This window comes from Lissotriton vulgaris, chromosome 8 (assembly GCF_964263255.1).
Source record: "Lissotriton vulgaris chromosome 8, aLisVul1.2, whole genome shotgun sequence".
Taxonomy (NCBI): Eukaryota; Metazoa; Chordata; class Amphibia; order Caudata; family Salamandridae; genus Lissotriton; species Lissotriton vulgaris.
In genome coordinates, this window is record NC_141696.1 from 1,331,763,145 (window position 1) to 1,331,784,296 (window position 21,152).

General features: G+C 44.6%; 1 protein-coding gene across 1 annotated transcript in view; it reads left to right on the top strand.

The window, feature by feature from the left end:
* LOC147698692 (collagenase 3-like) overlaps nt 1–15,624 on the top strand; it is a 116,092-nt gene extending 100,468 nt beyond the window's left edge. Inside the window, exon 10 of the mRNA XM_086933493.1 lies at nt 15,524–15,624. Within this exon, the coding sequence (XP_086789619.1) occupies nt 15,524–15,624 (101 nt within the window). The remainder of the gene's footprint in view (nt 1–15,523) is intronic.
* The last annotated feature ends 5,528 nt before the right edge of the window (nt 15,625–21,152 follow it).

Below are 21,152 nucleotides of genomic sequence, written 5' to 3' on the forward strand. Positions count from 1 at the left end.
TAAGAGATATTTCCTTTTTTTGTTGTTTTTGAATAGTTGCTTCCTTCCCTCCTCCTGTCCAGTCCCATTGGTCGGTATGGAATAGCATATTGGGCATGGTTCACTATGATGGACATGACACGGAGGCCTTCTGCACTGCCTGTCACTGTGAAGTGAAGTATGCATGCTGGGCTGACCAGTCTCTTGGTACAGCCAGTAAGGCATGCATATGTCAGCACTTTACAAGTCAGGCTGAGTTAGAGAGCACACTGTCCTTCTACGTACTTTAAAGAAGAGTTTGAGAGAGACATCAGGATTGGCCGTAGAGGGCTGTAAGATGGGGTGCAACCCTGTGGACCAGGGAATAAAGTGTGTGAGGAGCAGCATGGGGTAGAACAAGTACTTCTACATGTGGTTTTATTTTGAATCCCTATAGTGATTGAACATGTCCCTGTCTGCCCTTAGTGTAGGTACTCTGACAAGGCAGCCCTGACACTGAAGGAATGTATGCTACAATGACGTGTCGGAAAAGGGGGGTGGTGATGGACAGAGTATCTGAATTAAGCAGAACACTCCTACCCAGTCCAAAGATCAGGGCTTGATCCATCACCGTTTTTTAGCTCACTGCACCATCCCAGCTCAGAACCTGGCTACATACAAATTAGTCTGTCCCTGGCCCAGTGCATCATGGGAACAGGGCAGACCAAACTACCAAGCCAATTCTTATACTGGGAAGGAAACAAGCTTCCGGGGACCGGTTTCTGGCATTTCAGCCGTCTTCGGCCCGGCTTGCTTGAATCCTGATGGTGCAGTGAGCAAGGGACTCACATCTGAGTATACCCTTCCACGCTTATGGTGGACAAAACGATTCAGAAAAGGGGGGTGTTGATGGACACAGTATCTGAATTAAGCAGAACACTCCTACCCAGTCCAAAGATCAGGGCTTGATCCATCTCCGTTTTTTAGCTCACTGCACCATCCCAGCTCAGAACCTGGCTACATGCAAATTAGTCTGTCCCTGGCCCAGTGCATCATGGGAACAGGGCAGACCAAACTACCAAGCCAATTCTTATACTGGGAAGGAAACAAGCTTCCGGGGACTGGTTTCTGGCATTTCAGCCGTCTTCGGCCCGGCTTGCTTGAATCCTGATGGTGCAGTGAGCAAGGGACTCACATCTGAGTATACCCTTCCACGCTTATGGTGGAAAAAACGATTCAGAAAAGGGGGGTGGTGATGGACAGAGTATCTGAATTAAGCAGAACACTCCTACCCAGTCCAAAGATCAGGGCTTGATCCATCACTGTTTTTTAGCTCACTGCACCAATGACGTGTGGCGCATACCATTGTATGAGTGTGCACATTCTGTGACCCATGCTTGAGGCTGCACCTGTTCGCTCTGTGCTGGACATCATTTGTGGTGAAAAGTATATTAGGACATCTGGGGGGATATTTACAAGGACTAATCTCCAACTTATCCCAACCTTAACACATCAAAAGTGGAGACATCACCAGTATTCCCGCGATAACTGCCCCAAAATGTATCTCCATAGTGGACACCGCCAGCTTACCCTAATGAGATGCAGAAAAATCCACAACACCACTTTCACAACGAACTGCCAGATCCGCGAAGCGCATCAAAAACAGTCGGTAGGCCGCCATAGCACCAGGGATTTAACACCTGTCTTTTGCTGGTGCTAAGCAGGACGACTACCCACAGCATGAAAGGGAGCCCAGCCAAGAACCACACCTGAAGACAAACAGATGCCATGGAGACAATGATCATGCAGCTCCGAAAGCCCATGAAGGCCACAACATCCCCCTGCAACCAACCCCATCCCGCCTGGCCACCCCCTGGGCATACACATACCGTGCAGGACACAAGAGCCAAAAAAGTGCATGATGTCGCACATTGCCAAAATAAATACACACATGTGTGGACAGAAGAACGAGTAACAGTCACATAGCACTGAAGTAACAACCAAAAACTTCATTGAAATACAACACAAAACACCAATGCGGAAGACTCCTGTGTGGTCCGTCAGGGACAATCTCGACGTCACAGGCTGGATAATAAAGCACAAAATCAGGACGTGTGTCATGTGCACATCAAAGGAGCGAGACACAGAGAAACAGAGGAGGTAAGTAAGCCAGAGAGAGAAAGAGAGGGAAGGAAAGGAAGGGCGAGAGAGGGAAGGGAGAGAGAGTGAGAGAGAGAGAGAAAATGAAAGGAAGAGAGAGAGAGAGAGGGAAGGGAGAGAGAGTGAGAGAGAGAGAAGGAAAGTAAGGGAGAGAGAGAGAGAGAGAGAGAGAGAGGGAAGGGAGAGAGAGTGAGAGAGAGAGAAGGAAAGGAAGGGAGCAAGAGAGAGACACCGCCGCCCCTGCACACACAGGCCCCACTGTTCACCTGCTGCCACCAGTGTGTCCACCAGTAGGCACACCACGGGCCCGTGCAAGCTCCAGGCCCCGGTCCCAACACCATGGCATGGTCCACATCATGCGGGCCCGCCCCGCGGCCCAGCACGTCCCACACATGACGCTGAGTCCTGAGTCATCAATGATGGAGACCACAACAGTGCGCACGTCGTCAAAGGAGGCTGCACACCCTCTCAGCTATGTCGGTGCTACTAACCCTGTGCAACGCCAGTCAGCGCCACGTGGTGGTAGGCCCATGGCTGCCGCAAGGTTTCAGGTGCCACTAACAACAACTCATGGGCCCTTTATGTTTGAGAACCGTGGAGCTTCTGTCATCTAGTCACCACCAGCAGAGGGGAATGTGACGTTGTTGGCCCCTTATATTTGCGGGGTCACATGGCCTGTGACACCTGTGCCGGATGGGTGTGGTGTGTGTGGAAACCTGCCCTCAGGGAGTGGCTGTGACATGCTGACAATTAGACCAGTGACCTGCACACTACCAGCAAGTACACCTGCAACAGGTGGCTATGTGGGCCCCCCCTCGGAGCGTAAGTGGGGTGGTCTGGCCTGGCGTACGCCGGACCAGCCCAGGGCTTGCAAAAATGACTTGGGGTCTCTGGGTGTGGTTCAGTCCATGTCCGGACAAGGAAGTGACTAATGCTTGTGTCCCTGTTGCAGTATCCACGGCACTCGGAACACAATAGGCAATGTAGCACACTGCGACTGGCATCCCACCAGATGAGCATCATTGCCATAAGGGAATTCACTATCCCTACATTCATCCGCACATTCATACATGAATGATGAAAGACATGACACAGCAGTGCGTTATTGGATGTTTATTGCACATCCAGTGGAGTTTTGCAGCTGGAGTGGTACAGGGCCATGCCAAGCACACTACACAATATGGGCCGGTGGAGGGCTAGCCAGAGTCCATCCGGGGATGACAAGTACTGGGGAAGAGGAAGGGTACAGTCTGCATCCTGATCACCGTGTCATTGGCCATTAAACAGGATATGGCAGTCCATGTCGCGGTCCAAGGTGAGTGCAGCGAAGTGTATCAGGGGTCAGTGGAAGGTCATGGGGCCATGTGAGGCACTAAGCAGAAACAGGCCAGATGACGAAAATGAATGCTAGTGCCTCCGTCTGACTACAATCCCATCCACATCCTTGTCCTCGGATGTGTGCTCTGCCCCACCTGTGAGTGTTCTAGTTCCGCCTGCGGCACTGTGTGCCACTGACATATCAGGGGCTGGAGGTAGAGTGTCAGCCACATTGTGTGGCAGTGACACATCAGGTGCCGGAGTGGATACGCCTGCCGCACTGCGAGGCACTGACACACCAGGTGGCAGAGATGTGGATGGTGTGGGGGCAGCAGCATTCATCTGCGCCACGCCTTGTCGTAGCAATGCCATGATGAGGATCTGCAGGGCATGGTAGATCCCAGCTACATTTCGCTGATGTGCAGCGGTGGCTGCCATCCTTTCCGCCTCCATCCACACCATGTCCTCCATGAGCCTTCACAGCTGGAATCGCTGGAGCCACTCTGAGCGGAAACGTGTTCTTATCTCTGCGTCAGGACTCCAGTGATGTCAGTCAGGGCTCGTTAGAGACCATGGAGCAGGCTGTGGGTGTCCGTTTGGGACTGGAGCTGGTCCCTGATGGGACCTAGACACCCATGGACGGTGTCCAGTTTGGTAGCCATGAGGTCGAACCCCACCAGCACCTGCTCAGCCGTCTCCCTCTGGCCCTCCAGCCCACGGTGTTGGAAGGCCATGTGTTGTTCCTGGGGGTCTTGGGAGACTGCCAGGGCTGTGGGTGCTTCCTGCTGGGTGGTTTGGGTAGTGGGTAGGGTCTCCTTGATGCAGATGGGTTGCCCTGATCCTGGAGGCGAGTTGCGGATGATGTCAATGATGTCTTGGAGGGCTTGGGTGTTGATGGGGGGGGGTGTCCTCCTTGTCATCAGTTAAGAGTGGCTTCGACTGCTCTGCAGGAGGTGTTGACGGTGCCCCTGCAATGTGAAGGGGGGATGGTGTATTACAATGTGTCCACATGTGTGTAGCTGCATGGCACATGTTGACATTCAGACAGCATGGCATTGTACATTGTGACCGTCTGTAGATCAGGGCCATGACCCAGAGTCTTTGTGGGTGTGCACTGTGCTCTGCTTGATTGTGCATGTGTGCCATTGTGGCCATCTCCACCCGTCCCCCCAGTACCTGGTTGTCACTCACCCTGTTGCGGTTGTGTTGTGACCTGTCGAGCAGTGTCTGGTCCCCTGACTCCGGCCACAGTCTCCACACTGATGATTGTCGACACCAGCTCTTCCATGTCATCCAGCACGAGCAGTGGCGCTGGGCTCCCACCTCCAGTCTGCATTGCTGCCTTCTGGTTGGCTGTAAATGTTTCCTTTGTTCTTGCGCTTGATGTCAATCAATCGCCTCTTGGCCTCGTGGATTGACCTCTTGTGCTCTCCGACGGCATTCACCTTGTCCACGATGTCCTGCCGTATTCCATTTTTGGTGCCAAATGACACGTTGGCGGTGTTGAACAGTTGTTGATGGTGTTCCTTCACCTCCATGACTAGGATCCTGTTCTCCTATGGACTGAACTACGTCTTCCACTTCCTCTTGTCATTGCCCTTCCCTGTCCTTGAGGTCCCAGGCTGGTCATCCGGGGTGCTTGTGGGGTTGCACTCGTCCTCTGTGCCTGCTGTGGCTGCCTCCATGGTGCTTTGGTGTTGGTCAGTTTGTATTTGAGTCTTTTTCTACTTTTATAGTAATTTTTCTTGCCTGCCATGTGTGCGTTGAAGGCCTAGCACTGCTTATCGCTGATTTCATCATCACGCTTTGGCCCATCGTATGTTTTTTCGCGTTGAGATTTGTGTTTTCATCTCCATCGAGGTGGTTGTATCGCGGACATTGGCTGTGGTTTCGGCAGACTATCGCATGGTACCGCTGTGTTGTGAATTCCACGTTGACACAGGGTTATTTTCCCGCAATAAGCTGCTATGTGTAAAGTTGCGTTCACATTCTTTGGTGATGTTTAGCACACGTTCTTGTGAATATACCCCCTGGAGTGTGCGAGATGGAGAAGGTATTAGAGGGGTATGTTGATATTGGCATGGACTATAAAGTAAACGGGAAGAGCAAATGTGACATAGAAGGAAGTAGTCTTCATGCAATCTGTTGCTTTGTCGTCTGAATGGTGCAATGCCACATTCATGCATACTTGATGTCTTGGTTAGTTATTTGGCTAGTTTATTAGGATTTTAATTGACAATAGATGTAGATGATGTGAAGCTGATTTAAGATTATTCAGTTTAAGCAGCAGACTCATGACACCCTCCCTCCTAAGGTCTTAAGAATTATAATTCACAATAAATAAATCCACTGGCTCAAAATGTTTTGTTATTTATTAATTTCAGCATTCACTCAACGGAATAGGCTGATCCTGAATGCATGCAGCAGATAGTTGGACACAACCTAATCACCTTAATTAGTAACGTTTTAAAATGCATGAGCATATTTACAATGTTCTAAAGTTTTCCTCTTTTTAACTTTTCTTTCTTTCTTTCTTTCTTTCTTTCTTTCTTTCTTTCTTTCTTTCTTTCTTTCTTTCTTTCTTTCTTTCTTTCTTTCTTTCCTTCTTTTTTTCTTTCTTTCTTTCTCTATTCCCTCCTCTTTCTCTTTTCTTTTCTCATTCTTTCCTTATATTTCTTTTCTTTCCTTCCTTCTTTCTTTCCTTATATTCCCTTCCACTTCTTCTCTCTCTTTCTTTCCCCTTTTCCCTCTCTCTTTCTTTTCTCTTTCTTTCTCCCTCTTTCTTTTCTTCTTTTTGCTTTCTTTCTTGTCTGCTTTCTTGCATGCCTTCTTTCTTTCCTTTTTGTTTCTTTCTTTCCCTCTTTGTTAGTTTCTTCCTGAAAGGCAAGAAGCTTGCAGTCCATACCAGACTGATTGACTTTTCTTGATCTGTGCTATAGGTGTAACATAGTTACTTTCAGGGGTTTCAGCCAGACTTCATCCATTAGTCCATGGTTGGTTTCAATCACAATTTTCTTCCACCCACTCTAGTGTGGTCTTTCCAGCTTGGAATAACTGGTTTTAGCGCATGTGGTTTCACTTCGATACTCACATACTTGGATGGAGGAATCACCGAGAAGAAGAGAGGGCATGAGAGTGAATGTATGGCCTGGTATCTCTTAAATGTAAATGCAAAGATAGCTTTGTGTACTGACAAAGTTTGTGTGGATGATACTTGAATGAATTGCTATGAACTCTTAAGAAATAAGCCGCCCCATTAAGGGCAAGCCAGTGTTTCGTTAAACCAGACAAATACTGTTTCCTTAGTTCAATCAAGACCGGACAATGTCATTTATTACAGTCTTAGGAAGATGTGAATGTATGAAAGGTAAAATATTGCTTAGTATTTCTATATGGAATAAAAGCAGGTTAGGGGATCAATAGCAACCTGTTTTTTACAATTTCTCTTTTCGGCTCAGTCTTAGTTGGACCTAATTTTTAAAAACTGGCTGATCGCCACCATCTAATGGTTGCAAGGTCTGATGAGAACTTAACTTGTTGTGATCACACCACTGTATTAAAATTCTAAATGGACTGTTTGAAGCTCAGCTGAGTGTCATCACTATGCATGAAGAATCTGATCCCGCTTCCATGTATTAGTCTAGAGTCCTCATTTCAATGTTAAACTGGAATTGGGAGTAAATGGATTTCAGCAAGATATCACAGCTCAGCCTTTGCAAATCAAAGGTGTGAGGTGGGACCGAGACAACCTATGAATGGACAATAAGGAAGGAGTCAATCTTATGATGTACACTAGACTGCTGCCTTATCATTCTTATGGACCTATCATCATCCTTCGACACTTGATCATTGTCGGACAGCTACTCTGGAGCATCACATGCATTCAGGGCCAGTTTTTAAATTGTTTTTCATCTTTCTTAACCAGCAAGTTAAAAAAAGTAAATATGTTCATGTGGTGCTGAGAGGTCAATTATATATAACGGTGTTCATCAATGACAAGCTATAAAACGATTGGTGGAATGAAAATAATGATACCAAATGCCATAGGTCTCTTTATGCTAGTTTCCCTCGGATGGAACAGTTTATTATGAAATATTTAGGACAAAGCCAGTAGACCCGACTTAGACTTTGTGGTCAAGAATGTGTTAACAACAATAGGCTTCTAAGGATTGGTTGTTATTACCCTGTGATAAAACCTTTAGGTAGGTATTTTGGTACGTGGAATCTCACAGATTACTGTAGTGGGCAAGGGTTTGTGGTGGTAACTGACCTGAACAAACCATGGGGATAGTGGATGTGCACCATGTCATCCCTTATTAAGGTCTCTGAGGAGGGTTTGTATATTGCTTTTACACCTGTAATTTTGTACTTATTTATAAGTTTATTACACTGCACCTGATGGTTGACTTGTGGGGCAGATAATACGTAGCACAGTAGGTTTGAGTTGGTTATGCTGATAAACCAATGTTAAAGATTATAGGCCTAATTGTTTGTTATGAAAAGTTACGATAAAGGCAGAAAGCCAGTTATATTTATTGTGAAAAGCATATATTAAAGTTAATAGGCATTTAAGGGTCGATTGTTATTAGTCTGTGTTAAAGTCTACAGACTGGTATTTGGTTGAATGGAATCTCACTGATTATCATACTAGGCAAAGGTGTTGGTGTTGGTTACTACCTCTGACAAACTGTGGGTATAGAAGATTTGCATATTGAGAATTCTTGAACCATTTTATAAGTGATGGAATTTCCCTTGATTTCCAGTTTTGTAGTATTAGAGAGCGGGCAATCGCGCATGATATAAATATAAATACCTCCTCCGATTTGTTGATATTGCTTCTATCCTTGCTTATTCCAAACAAGGCTACTTCTACCGTTGGCGGAAATGGTTTTCCAATGGCCAATTCAATTTGCGCGAATATCTCTTTCCAGAATGACTCCAACATCGGGCAGGCGAAAAAAATATGATACCATCCCCCCTGGCCATGTGCTAAACATCTAAAACACTTATTTTCTGTTCCAGGAAACATTTTTTCCAAAGCCTCTGGCGTATAATAGGCTAGCCAACGAGACAGAAAGGCCATCCTCTTATAGTTGGCAGCACGCAAGGATTTGTTTCCCAGTAAACAGAGAGCCTCCCAATCTTTGAAGGAAAAAAAGCACTGGGTCGAGAGACCTACTTTATTCAGATGTTTAACAATGAGTGGGGATTGGCCAGAGCCATGGAGCAATTTATACCATTGCCCTATCCCGCTGCTCTTCCTACCATAAAGGTTATTTAGTAAATTATTGGGGGTATTCAACAAGCCACTTCCTTCCTTTTTAATAAAATGAGTGATCTGAAGATATTCAAAGAAGGACAGACGCCTTAAAATGTTGGATCTAATTATCACCTCTTGCCAACTAATAACCCTATTTTGGACTAGCAAGTCTCTCAATTCCCGAAACCCACACAATTCCCATTTTTTAATCTTCGAGAAACTTAACGGAAGTCCTATTTTACTACATTCAAACAAACTTAGATATTGGGAACCATCAGAACCATGTTTTTTAAAAAGCAGCAATAAGTGCGTAGTATATTCTTTTCAGCGTCTTATACCTTGATTTTTTGGGGAGTTTTGCGGTCTTTAAAAAAATAGGGATTTGAGACCCTGCTTCTTGGACCACCTTCACTTATAAAATGGTTCAATAAGATGAGGAGAACCTGTTTTTTTGAAAAAGCATATGCGGGCAGAGTAGGTTCTATTAAGAGATTTGAAAGGAATTGGAAATATTTTGGGGATTTGGATCAACTGAAGGAGGGATGAGCAGCAAAAGAAGAATAAAGATAAAGAAAGGGTTAGTACAATTGAAAGCACTAGTACTTCTTTTGGTTATCGCTGTATCATAGTTCTTTGCACATGCAGTAGCACTTTATTGTAGGCTTTTGCACTTATTTACAACAACACTTTATAAATTGCGGATTTTGCACAGTCCCTTCTAGATTAAATCATTGTCTGTATTCCCTTTTTGCTGTGCTCAATGAATCTCTTCCCCTTTTCCTAATTCTCATGTCTGATATATATTTGTATATAGATGTCTTTCTTCTTTATTTATTTATTTAAAACTGTAAAGATGCATTGTACCACTGATTAACCATTGCTATGTTCAATAAAAAATTTATAAAAAAAAAAAAAAGAGAGAATTCTTGCTAGAGCTTCTTAGGAGAGGTAGTATCTTACTTTGCCGACTGTAATTTTGCATACATTTGCAAAGTGATGACTGCATGCCCAATGGTTGCCTTCTGGGGAATTTTCTGTTCAAGACATTTGTCCTGAATTAGTTATGGTGACAAGCTAACAATGACAGCTATATATATATATGATTGGTGCGCTGTTAAAAGTTATGCTAGATGCCATAGGTCTGGTCTGCTTATTAAGAAAAGTTATTAGAAAAGCAGTAGCCTGGCATATTTATTGCGAAAAGTATTTGTTGAAAGCCAAAAGGCCTCTAACAGTGGACTGCTATTGCACTATGTTCCAGACTGTAGGGCATATATTTTCTTATATATAATTACACAGATTACCACAGTAGGCAAGGCTTTTGATGCTGGTCACCCACTCTAAAAAATCCTGGAAGTAGAAGATTTTCACGGTGATGATTCTTGCTAGGTCATGTCGAGTGGTTTAAAAAAAGAAAATTGTTATCCAACTGTAATTTTGTACATGTTTGTAATTGTATTCTCAGTATGTATGATGGTTGCCGGCTTATGAGTTTGTCAGTAGGCCTGTGCTAGTTATAGTGTTAATGCAATGTAAAAGGCTGTTAGCCTTCTCGTTTCACTAAAAACAATTATGACAGATTCCTTGCTGTGGTCTGTTTATATTTAAATGTTATGACAAAGCAAGTGGGTCTGACTTACTTATTGTGAAAAACACACTGGTCCCTCATAAAAATACTTGAGATGCAAAGAAGCAAGTGGTGAATAAAATGTAATCAAAGGAGTTTATAAAAAACTATTTCAAGACACAAAGCAACATAGTAAACTCATTTTCCCAAAAGGACTCAATGCTGCTCGTCAGTGCTACCTGCGAATCTCCATTGTTAGGCTGATTCAAACCCAGTGAAGGAATCTGCTACTCAGCCATTAGACCCAGACCAAAAGAGTGCTTCCCATTGCAGGCTGTTTGGAGCCCCGATGGGTATCTAGCATATATCCAGCTCAGGCCATTCCCGGCTACCCTGTTCCTGAGCCTTGCCACCAGTGGCCTCCTATTTTTGTAACTGCATCACCTTTTATAATCTCTCTCTTGGGCTCCTTGTACCCCCCTATAGCCTGATTTGATCCCTCCATTTTATAGGGATCGAAACGCCATTGACTTAAAAAACCCAGCCCCTTTATGATTGTTAAGAATTTCTGGAAAAGGCTGTGCTGTTCTTGTGTTTATTGATACACTTGTTGATCATGATTTATCACTTGAGTGTATCACCTCTTAAGAGAGCACAGAGCACATTTATTTTCCACCAATATTCACTGCACCGCTATGTGGCTTAAACTTGTTGTCCATAAATTCCTTTGAATACATTATATTCGCCATTTCATTCTTTACATCCAAAGTATTGTTACTAGGGATCAGTGTGTTTTTTTTATATGGTTATTACCCCAGGTCCACAGTGATCCTTAGGTCTCCCTTGTTGAAATAATATTACTTATAGTGAAAAGCATGTGTTCAAGACAGCAGGCTTTTAAGTGTGTATTGTCATTACACTATACTAAAGCCTGAAGGAAGGTAATTTGTTACACTGTAGTAGGCAAGGGTTCAGGCGTTCATGACCCACTCGAAAAAAACATGGAGATAGAAGATTTGCACTATGGCAATCCTCATTAAGTTTCATTAAGGGGGGTTTTATATTGTTTTGAAAACTATAATTATGTACACTTTTGTAAATTTATTACAGCATACTTGATAGTTGACTTGTGCAAAACATTGTGCTTAACATAGTAGGTCAGAGTTGTTTATGGTGATATCAATGATAAAGTTTATATCACTAATTGTTCATTATGAAAAGTTATGATAAAGGCATTAGGCTTGACATAATGATTGTGAAAAGCATATGTTAAATTCAACAGGTATGTAACAATGGCTTGGTATTACTCTGTATTAAAGTTTACAGTTAGGTATTTTGATATATGGAATGTCACAGATTACCATAATAGGCAAGAGAGTTAGAAATCTCCTCTAGACACAGTAGAAATAGAATATTTGCACTGCAAGAATCCTTGTTATACCCTCTTTCTCGAGGTATCATTTGGCAGTGACACTTTTGTATATTTTAGCAATTTTATGGCTATGGCTGATGGTGCCCTTGTGGGACAGCTTAAGCTCAATACAGTACCCCAGAGTTGGTTATGGTGATAAGGCAAAGATAACAGATATAGGCCCGATTGATCCATTGAGAAGACATAATTAAGACGCCAAACGTCTGATTTATTATGTAAAGTTACAGCAAAGGTAGTAGGCCTGAATTATTTACAAATATGTTAATACAAATATTCTTTAAGCATGGGTAATTTTTGCATCATGTTAACCCCTTCTATGCTCATGACGGAGCCGCTCCGTCATGAGCATAGAAGGGGTTAACATGATTGTAGAAGATTTGCACTGTATTGATTTTCGGTAGAATCTTTTCAGAAGGCATGACAGGCTTGGCGGCCAGCCAGTGTTTTGTCTGCTGCCATTCATGACAGTGAACTGTACAAGGTAATGGTTCAGTCCCCAGCAATCATTGGCTCTCTTGACCTGTGTAAGATGGCATTTTCTGTTCACATATACACATTCACCTGAAAATGGGCATGCTTTAAAGTCAGGACTGGTTAGCTACTCCGTTAGAGACGAATGGATCCCTAGACCCCTCGCAATCGGGCTTCCGGGCCAACCACAGCACCGAGACCGCCCTCATCGCTGCCACCGATGACATTCGAGCCCTGATGGACAACGGAGAAACAGCGGCCCTCATCCTCCTTGACCTCTCCGCGGCCTTCGACACCGTCTGCCACCGCACCCTAGTGCAGTGCCTCAGCAACGTCGGAATCCAGGAGAAGGCACTAGAATGGATCGTCTCCTTCCTCGACGGTAGGACACAGAGAGTCCGCCTACCACCGTACAAATCAGAGTCCACCGAACTCATCTGCGGCGTACCCCAAGGTTCCTCGCTGAGCCCAACCCTCTTCAACGTCTACATGAGCCCCCTCGCTGCCATCACACGCCAACACAACCTGAACATCATCTCCTACGCCGACGACACCCAGCTGATCCTCTCCCTGACCAACGACCCCGCCGCCGCCAGAGCCAACCTTCACGAAGGTATGAAAGAGGTAGCCGAGTGGATGTCGACCAGCCGCCTAAAGCTGAACTCGGACAAGACGGAAGTCCTCATCCTGGGATCCTCGCCCTCCGCCTGGGACGACTCCTGGTGGCCCCCCGCCCTGGGCAACGCACCCAAACCGACAGACCACGCACGCAACCTGGGCTTCATCCTGGACTCCTCCCTCTCCATGACCAGGCAAGTCAACGCCATCTCCTCGTTGTGCTTCAACATCCTGCGCATGCTACGGAAGATCTTCCGGTGGATCCCCACCGAGACCAGGAAGATGGTCACCCAGGCCCTCGTCACCAGCCGACTGGACTACGGCAACGCCCTCTACGCCGGAACCACCGCCAAGCTCCAGAAGAGACTCCAGCGGATCCAGAACGCCTCAGCCAGACTCATCCTCGACGTCCCACGACACAGCCACATCTCCGAACACCTGAGAGACCTGCACTGGCTCCTGGTCAACAAGAGAATCACCTTCCGTCTCCTCACCCACGCTCACAAAGCCCTTCACGACCAAGGCCCGAGCTACCTCAACAACCGCATCAACTTCTACGCTCCCAAACGACACCTCCGATCAGCCAGTCACGCCCTCGCCGCCGTCCCCCGCATCCGAAGAGCGACGACAGGAGGAAGGTCCTTCTCCTACCTGGCCGCCAAGACATGGAACTCCCTCCCGACCAACCTGCGCCTGACCCAAGACCACCTCGCCTTCAGGAAGAAGCTCAAGACCTGGCTGTTCGAGCAGTAGCAGCACCCCCCCCTAGCGCCTTGAGACCCTCCTGTCAAGTAGTGCGCTCTACAAATGCCTATGATTGATTGATGTTCTTCTTTTTTAGTTCCTTTTTTATTTATTTGATTTTCCTCTTTATATTTTAATTTTCCTTAAGAGGATACTACATATGATGTGTAACAGTCAAGTCTTTAGAATTGTGCTGCTGGATCTAATGTCTCTGTGTAAAGCAGTGACCAAAACGTTAAATAAAAAAGAATTGGAAAAAAAGAGGATATTGCAGCTCCTCAGGCAGTGTTAACAGACCACTTACTTCCCTCTCATTTCATATGCAGTGTGCTGAACAAAGCTTGGCTACTTCCTCTATACCAGGTAACGATTATGGAATGCTGTTGTCCATAGAATGTTATTATTTGCCGTTACATGATATCCAAACTAGATGTGGTGGCCATTCGAGGACTTTAAATATGATTGATTGTGTACAATAATACTGCAAGTTGGACAATCGCTCCTATGCTTAGTTTAGTTAATCCAAGCATATGTCTACCTTGTTGAGAGAGCAGAATGTTTTCTTTTTTATGTTTGTATTCTTTTCATTTATCTTGCATATGTTGCTGAGTTTTCACGTGCCTTATTGTGATTGTGTTAAAGGGTGAATGCAAGCATGAGTCAGTGGATGGATGAAGGGATGCATGAGTGCAAATTTGAGTGACAGAGTGCAGTATGATGGCTTATTTGGGTGCCTAAACCCACCAGTGACACAAAAGGCACTTTCATTCATAAGTCAGGCCTATTGGCATTACTAATGCTTGCTTTAAATTGGTTTTATTTGAATCCTATTGATGTTCTAAGCAAAGATTATTTTATTGTAAATGCTACTCCTGGTACATGGCTTTCTGTAGCATATTCTGCTAATCCTAAAAAAGGGGTTAAAGCTACATCAAATCCTGAAATAGAATTCACCTCTATTTGAAAGCCCTGAAAATATCTGGTCTATGTTGCTTCCTGTTACAAGCAATATTCGGATGCAATGCTGGACGAAATTGATTTGCGTGTTTACTTACGTAATGTAGTTGTTAGACTATTAAATAATGTGATTTACATCATATGTACAACCAGCCAAAACACGAATATGGTTGGTACAAAAATAAAGGGCATGTGTTGCAAAGCTCAGCTCATTATTATGGGTAGTTCTTCAAAAAATCATTAGAAAAGGTTCAACAAATTTTAATAAATCTTGCATGCGAGTGTAAACGCGTTTCCACTACTACACCTCTACTTTGCATTCATTGATATATATCTGTGCACAACAGTCTGTCAAACGCCTTAATGTAACTGAGCACTGGGGTTGGTAACTGACCCGATTAAACCATGGGGATAAAAGCTATTTTGCTTGTATGTTCAGACTCACTATCAACATATATATTTACTAGCAGCCCGTCCCGACCTTGTCCGGGAGCAACAGGCAACTTCCCCGACCCCCGCCCGCCCCTACATTGTCCCCCGCCCGTCTCGTCCCCCGCCTGGCCTGTCCCGTCCTGTCCCCCGCCTGCCCCGACCCCCGCCTGCCCCTACATGAGTGCCCTTACCTCTGCCGGCGCTGCTCCCGCCTGTCCGCTCGCACCACCGCTCTTCCCCTGCGCCATGTCCGCCGCCGGTCCTCTGCTCCTGACGTCACCGCTCCTCCCCCGCGCCATGTCCGCCGCTCCTCGGACGCCGCTCCACCCCGTGCTCCTAACGTGACCACGCACGTCACGGCCGGCGCTACTTTTGAGGGACTACTGTTTTTTTATGTAAAATTTGAAATAATGTTTATTTTTAAAATTTATGTAGCCTATAACCATCTACACACCCTGCCGATTTCAACGGTGTATCGGGTGTGTAGATTGGCTCAGTGGTTCCAGATTTTACCCGCCTCAAAGCCTGAAAGTTTCTGCTTTATTATAGTAGTATAGATAAATATTTTACTAATTCCATATTACCTTTTCTTCTCTATTTTTCGCAGGTGTTATATACCTTTTTGTTGGTTCGCAGTCATTTGCATACAGATACTATGAGAAGCGACTCGTCCATACAGCACCCACTAATGCATGGCTTGGATGTTGAAATGAAGCACTATGGACTTAAACATTGGTGTATGTGGCACTGCAGCCAGGAATCCAGCATGACATGCCGCTCACCTCTGCATCCTGTTAACATAACGTCAATGATCACTGCCTGGCCGGATATGTGCTTGTTAGAACTATAGATATTTATTACCTGTATCGATACTCATAGTTATGTGACTATTTGTCGAATTTATCCCTACTGCTGTTTTTTTCAGTGAAGGATGAACAGTTGTGTTCAGCAGGATATTATATTTTCCCCAATCATTCTGCCAGTGAAATGGTTTTAATAACTTTCCTCTTTTACTTAGGTGCACCATCACTTTGAGAATTGAACTCATAGTAAGTTCAGGCAGGTCTGAACTGGGATTTCTGGTGTACTCGAGGAGCCCATCCCTACTGGAGAGAACAATCAATTACTGGCTGATTCAGTTGATCAATGGAGAGCTGATAGATTATAGGAAATTAATATTGGATAGTTTTGCACTGCCTCTGTACTGTAATATTGAGGTGGTGGGTATTAGAGAAGTGTTGAGGAGGGGGTTAATGTTGTTTGGAAATAATAAATATGTAGAAATATATTGCAAGTTATTCTAAGTGTCCTGGAGGGTTGTATGTCAGAATAATATGTTTCCAAAATATTGTCATGCGAAAATATAGCCAGAATATCGACCACAATAACAAGAGGGTAAGTATATATCGGTAAGTATAGATTTACTATTTGTCCTCACACCAGACGCAAGATATCTGCTATCAAATTTAGAAGGAATTAAACTATCACTTTATTGCTGAAACCAAATGGCCCAATAAGTAAATTATTGTGGATGTAGCAGGTGGCGAAATACAGATGTGGCAGTTACTTGAGAAAAGCGTCAGAGTTTGGCACATATGGTACTCAGTCACAAAAGTGGCGGAGTATCCTTTCCATCAACCCTTGCTGTGCCCGCTCTTTTATGAGTCAGACAGACTATCATTTTTCCGATGGTGGTGTCCCTGTTGGTTACTTCTACTAGTCGATGGAGTAGGGCCCGTTGAAGTCAGTATATCAGACACCAAGCCCTATGTGGAGTAAACAGTCTGATGTATTTTCTTCTGTCTGTCACTGCCAGGAATATTATTATTATTATTATTATTATTATTATTGGACATTTATTAAGCGCCTGGTTACGCCACTGGCGTGCCCCCGCGCTATGACAAGTGGAGTGACTGTCCCCCCTCCTCCCAACCAAGCTAACTACTGAAAAAGATGGGTTTTAAGTTTTTTCCTGAACTGGATTTCGGAGGGTTCAAGCCGAAGTTCCAGTGGCAAATTATTCCAGCATTTGGGAGCAAGGTATCTGAAGGACCTGCCTCCCATACGAGCTTTAGATATTCTAGGTACTTTTAACAGCCCGATCTGCGAGGACCGGAGACTGCGTGCAGGCTCGTAGTAGGCTACTAGGCTCTGGAGCGGGAGAGGTGCCTTGCCATTCAGAATACGGTGGCAGGTGGCAAGGGCCTTAAACTTCACTCTCCTCTCGATGGGGAGCCAGTGGAGCGCTCGCAAGGCTGGCTTGGCGGATGATCTCCTGGGGAGTCTGAGGACCAACCGCGCTGCCGCGTTTTGAAGAACCTGCAGGCGACCGATGACCCTGCCTGTGGCCCCCAGATAGAGTAGGTTCCCATAATCAAGTCGGGAGGTGACCAAGGCATGCACCAGCGTCTGACGAGCTGAGATGGGAAGCAGGTCTAAGACTTTCCTGAGGGCTCTCAGAACACTGAAGCATACCCCCGCCACCCGGCCGACATGTGGGCCAAAGGTGAGGTCCTTATCGAGCCACACGCCCAGATTCCTGGCCTCACGGTAGGGAGCGGGGACTTCCCCCAAACAAGGTGGCCACCACGCCGACGACCACGCAGACGGTGCACCCCCCACCACGAGCACCTCGGTCTTGCTCCCGTTCAACTTTAAACAGTTGGCAGACATCCAGGCAGCCAGGTCTTTCATGCAGTTCCTGAAGATGTCTGCCGCAAGACCGGGCGCGCGCGATAGGGAGATGACCAACTGCGTGTCATCGGCGTAGGAATATCTGCCAGTAACAAACATATTAACATAGAAAATGACCCACTACACCCTGGTAGAAAACTCCAGAGTGTCAGGGTCATTAGTGTTTTAATTTTCAAGAACAAGTTCCTGCTTGAGAGCTTGTTTTTGCTAAACAATAAAAGTTTGGTGTTCGCCCGCCTGAAAGATGGTGGCTGACCACCAAGCTTACAGTGGCTTCAGAGGAGACGCCATGACAGTGGTTCCTCTGTAGGCACAGAGATCATAGCTGAGCCAGTGGTGAGAGCTCAATAAACTAGGCAGTAGTCCATGAAAGTTGCAGAGGTAACTGACATCCACGACTCCGGCAGATGGTCATATTGCCTGACAAACTCTAAATCGGCCCCTTAGTTTGAAGCAACATATGCTTCCGAACTCTGGGTCTGAGAGCTTCAGTGGTTAGAGGGAACTAATTGGAAGAAGAATGTAGAGGTCTAGGCTGACGGGGAGAGTCTTTCGTTGGGAGTTTTGTGTGAGGCAGGAACTTTCAGGAATTGCAAAAGACTGCTTTACCACTTGTCCAATATCTTACATATGGGAGATAGTTAACAAGATGAAGACAATTGAGGATGGTGAAGGCTAGGATTCATCAACGAACACTACCCTATGCAAACTGTGCCAAATGACATTTAGAAGAAAAGCTGTGACAGTTCTATACAAAATCCTATATAAAGGCTTAAAGTGTTTATTGACAGACCCCTAGGAAAAATGTTTGACAGATAAAGAGTAAGAAATTAACTGAGGATTATTGGTACTTGATACTGAAGAAAACTGCCAAAGTTTATAGAAAAACATGCTTCAAGCTCCTACAAATTAACTTCCTACACAGAATGTATTTTGGTTCTAGGAAGATAAGTAAAATATAGTCTCCTTTAACGCTCTCCGACTTAGATGTCAACACAGTCAAGTGTGTTTCTCGACCTGACATGGATTTCCTCAGTGAGAGCGGAATACTGGAAGTCAGCGACTGACGTCAGAAAAGCGATTACATATAGAGAAGTATTTCTAAAGCTGGACCTACTACTATGTACCATAATAAGGAAAATGTTGTGTTAGTGTGCACTAGGAGTTGCTTAGGAATGAACGGTAAATCAGACGGAGTGTCAAATGCTTCACCTTTGAAAACACAGGTGCTGGACTGGGCGGAGGTGGTAGAAAGCACAATGTTATGCATGGAATAACAGCCTGAGGCGGGGAGAGCAGTCCCCCACACTCTTTGAAACTCTTCAAAGTTTGAAAAAATAAATGATTGAGAAACAATAGAACAAGAAAGGGTAGTAGTGGAAAGAAGAGTCGCACCTCGTATGACAAACAATTTAGTGGGCATATAGTACATATAAATTAAGTGTAAAGCATTAGTATGAGTAATGGTGCCACAAAAGGTAATACCACACCCTACTACCTTAGGTGTGAGTACACGCCAGACCGCGGCCCATGTGCCAAATATCTCCAAAAAGTATATCCCGGCACTCCACATTCAAATGAGATAGGGATAGTAGAGACTGGCAAGGGACTTCACTCTTGGACAATAGAAGAGAATAGCATCGTTTGGGGGAAGGGACTGGCCTCTCTGATGACAGTTTTTCCCAGTGCATCAGGTGTACATAGTAGGGAGTGGGGAGGGACTAACCTCTCCACTAACATGCCTCCATAGGATGATAAGCATGCCTATAGTGTGGGAAGGAACTATCTTCTTCGCTGACACCATTCTTGGATTACTGGTGTGCATTATAGAGTTTGGAGAGGCACTGGCCTCTCCACATAGACCTTTCTCTGGGATAAAATCTGAGACCTCTGTGTGCGATGACGGATGTCAATAGTAGACTGTGGGCAGGGACTTTCCTGTCTGCTGACAGCTATCCCCAGGGCATCAGATGTATGTAGTAGGGTGTGGCTCAGACCTCTTTTGAAGGTGATGGCCATGAATATTAAGCTCTGATAATTAATAACCATCCCTTGTAAGACTGCTTTTTACAGTGACAAGTGTCTCACAAGAGCAAAAGACTTTTAGTAAAATAATCAACATTTTACTTATCACAGTACTTAGGCCTTACACATGTCCTTCCAATTGCTAGGATAGCAATTTGCATTTCCCCTAGTAAAGTGTATTGAGAGCTCATCTACTATTTTTTACTTTTTTCAATCCTGCACGAATCTTGCAATTCACAAAGTTTTGTTAAAAACAATCTACAATTGCTTTCATTACAGTAGTTATACCTTGGAGATCTCCAGTCCTAATATAAGGGGACAGAATGCCTTTCTTCTGCCCCTTTACATACTTTATGTACCTGTTTTACTTTCTTTCCAACACACCTGCAAATTTTCAAAGTAAATAGTAATGGCGGCCATTTCATTTCTAAATCTCCAACAGTCAGACAATCAGAGCACTCGTTCCCGTGGGATATGAGGATGTCTCTCACTCCAGTAGGAGCAAGAAGGCTGCTGGTAAAAATGGACCTCTCAACTTGTGGCAGGGCCCCAATTTTCAATTTGCGCTCTCATGATACTCTCGCTAGCCTCTCCTGGTCACACCCACCCAGATATACAGAGAGATGAACAAAGATAAGCCACTCCGCATTGCAGGAAATCTGAAAACTTATTGTTGCTGGATTTGGTACCATTGGACTGCAAAACAATACATTTTTTGAAGATCCTGTACAATTCGACACTTGCTGTTGGGCTTCTGTAAACCCATAATCAGTAAACTGCAAGGACTTCCTACAATTCATTTCAAAATTCCTTGTTATAGCATGTTTTTAATCACTGGAGTAATTTGAGTTACAATTTCAAGTGTTAGATTATATGCTGGTGTTCTCAGAAAGACTGCATTTTGCTTACTGTGAGACAGACCGGTTATACACCTTCGATTAGTCCGATATATTTTCCTGAAAAATCCCATACTTTTTACTGTGTCTCTCAAATCGGAAGGTAAATCCTGTACCATTCTTACAAGATACAATCCTACAGCAGTTTCTTGTTGGGCCATTTTAAGTTCAACATCTTCATCATGTGTTTGATATTAAACACCATCCGGTGTTCAGTAAATGGTGCAAATTAACTTGCACAAAAGATGCCTTCCTAATAGATTTACAGGACTTGAATCCCACATCACAAATTGGCGATCTTCCTCAAACAAATATATTTTTAGAGGGACTTTCTTTGAAACAAGGTTAGTTATTTTCTTATTTGGGACTCCTACTACTTGGATCTTTTTTCGTGAGAGCAGTAGGTCTGGGACTTCCACTGTTCTACTAATGGAACGAGTAACGCTTGTGTCAATGAGAAATGACATTGATGGGCATTTGCCTTTCTTTCTACAAATGGTTTACTTTGATCTACCTCCAAGACTAACCATATATGCAATCTTCCTCCCCTCTTAGGCACCATCTTTAGAAATTGTCAGACTTGTCAGAATCAAAAAAGTTTTGATTTGGAGCAGATTTGAA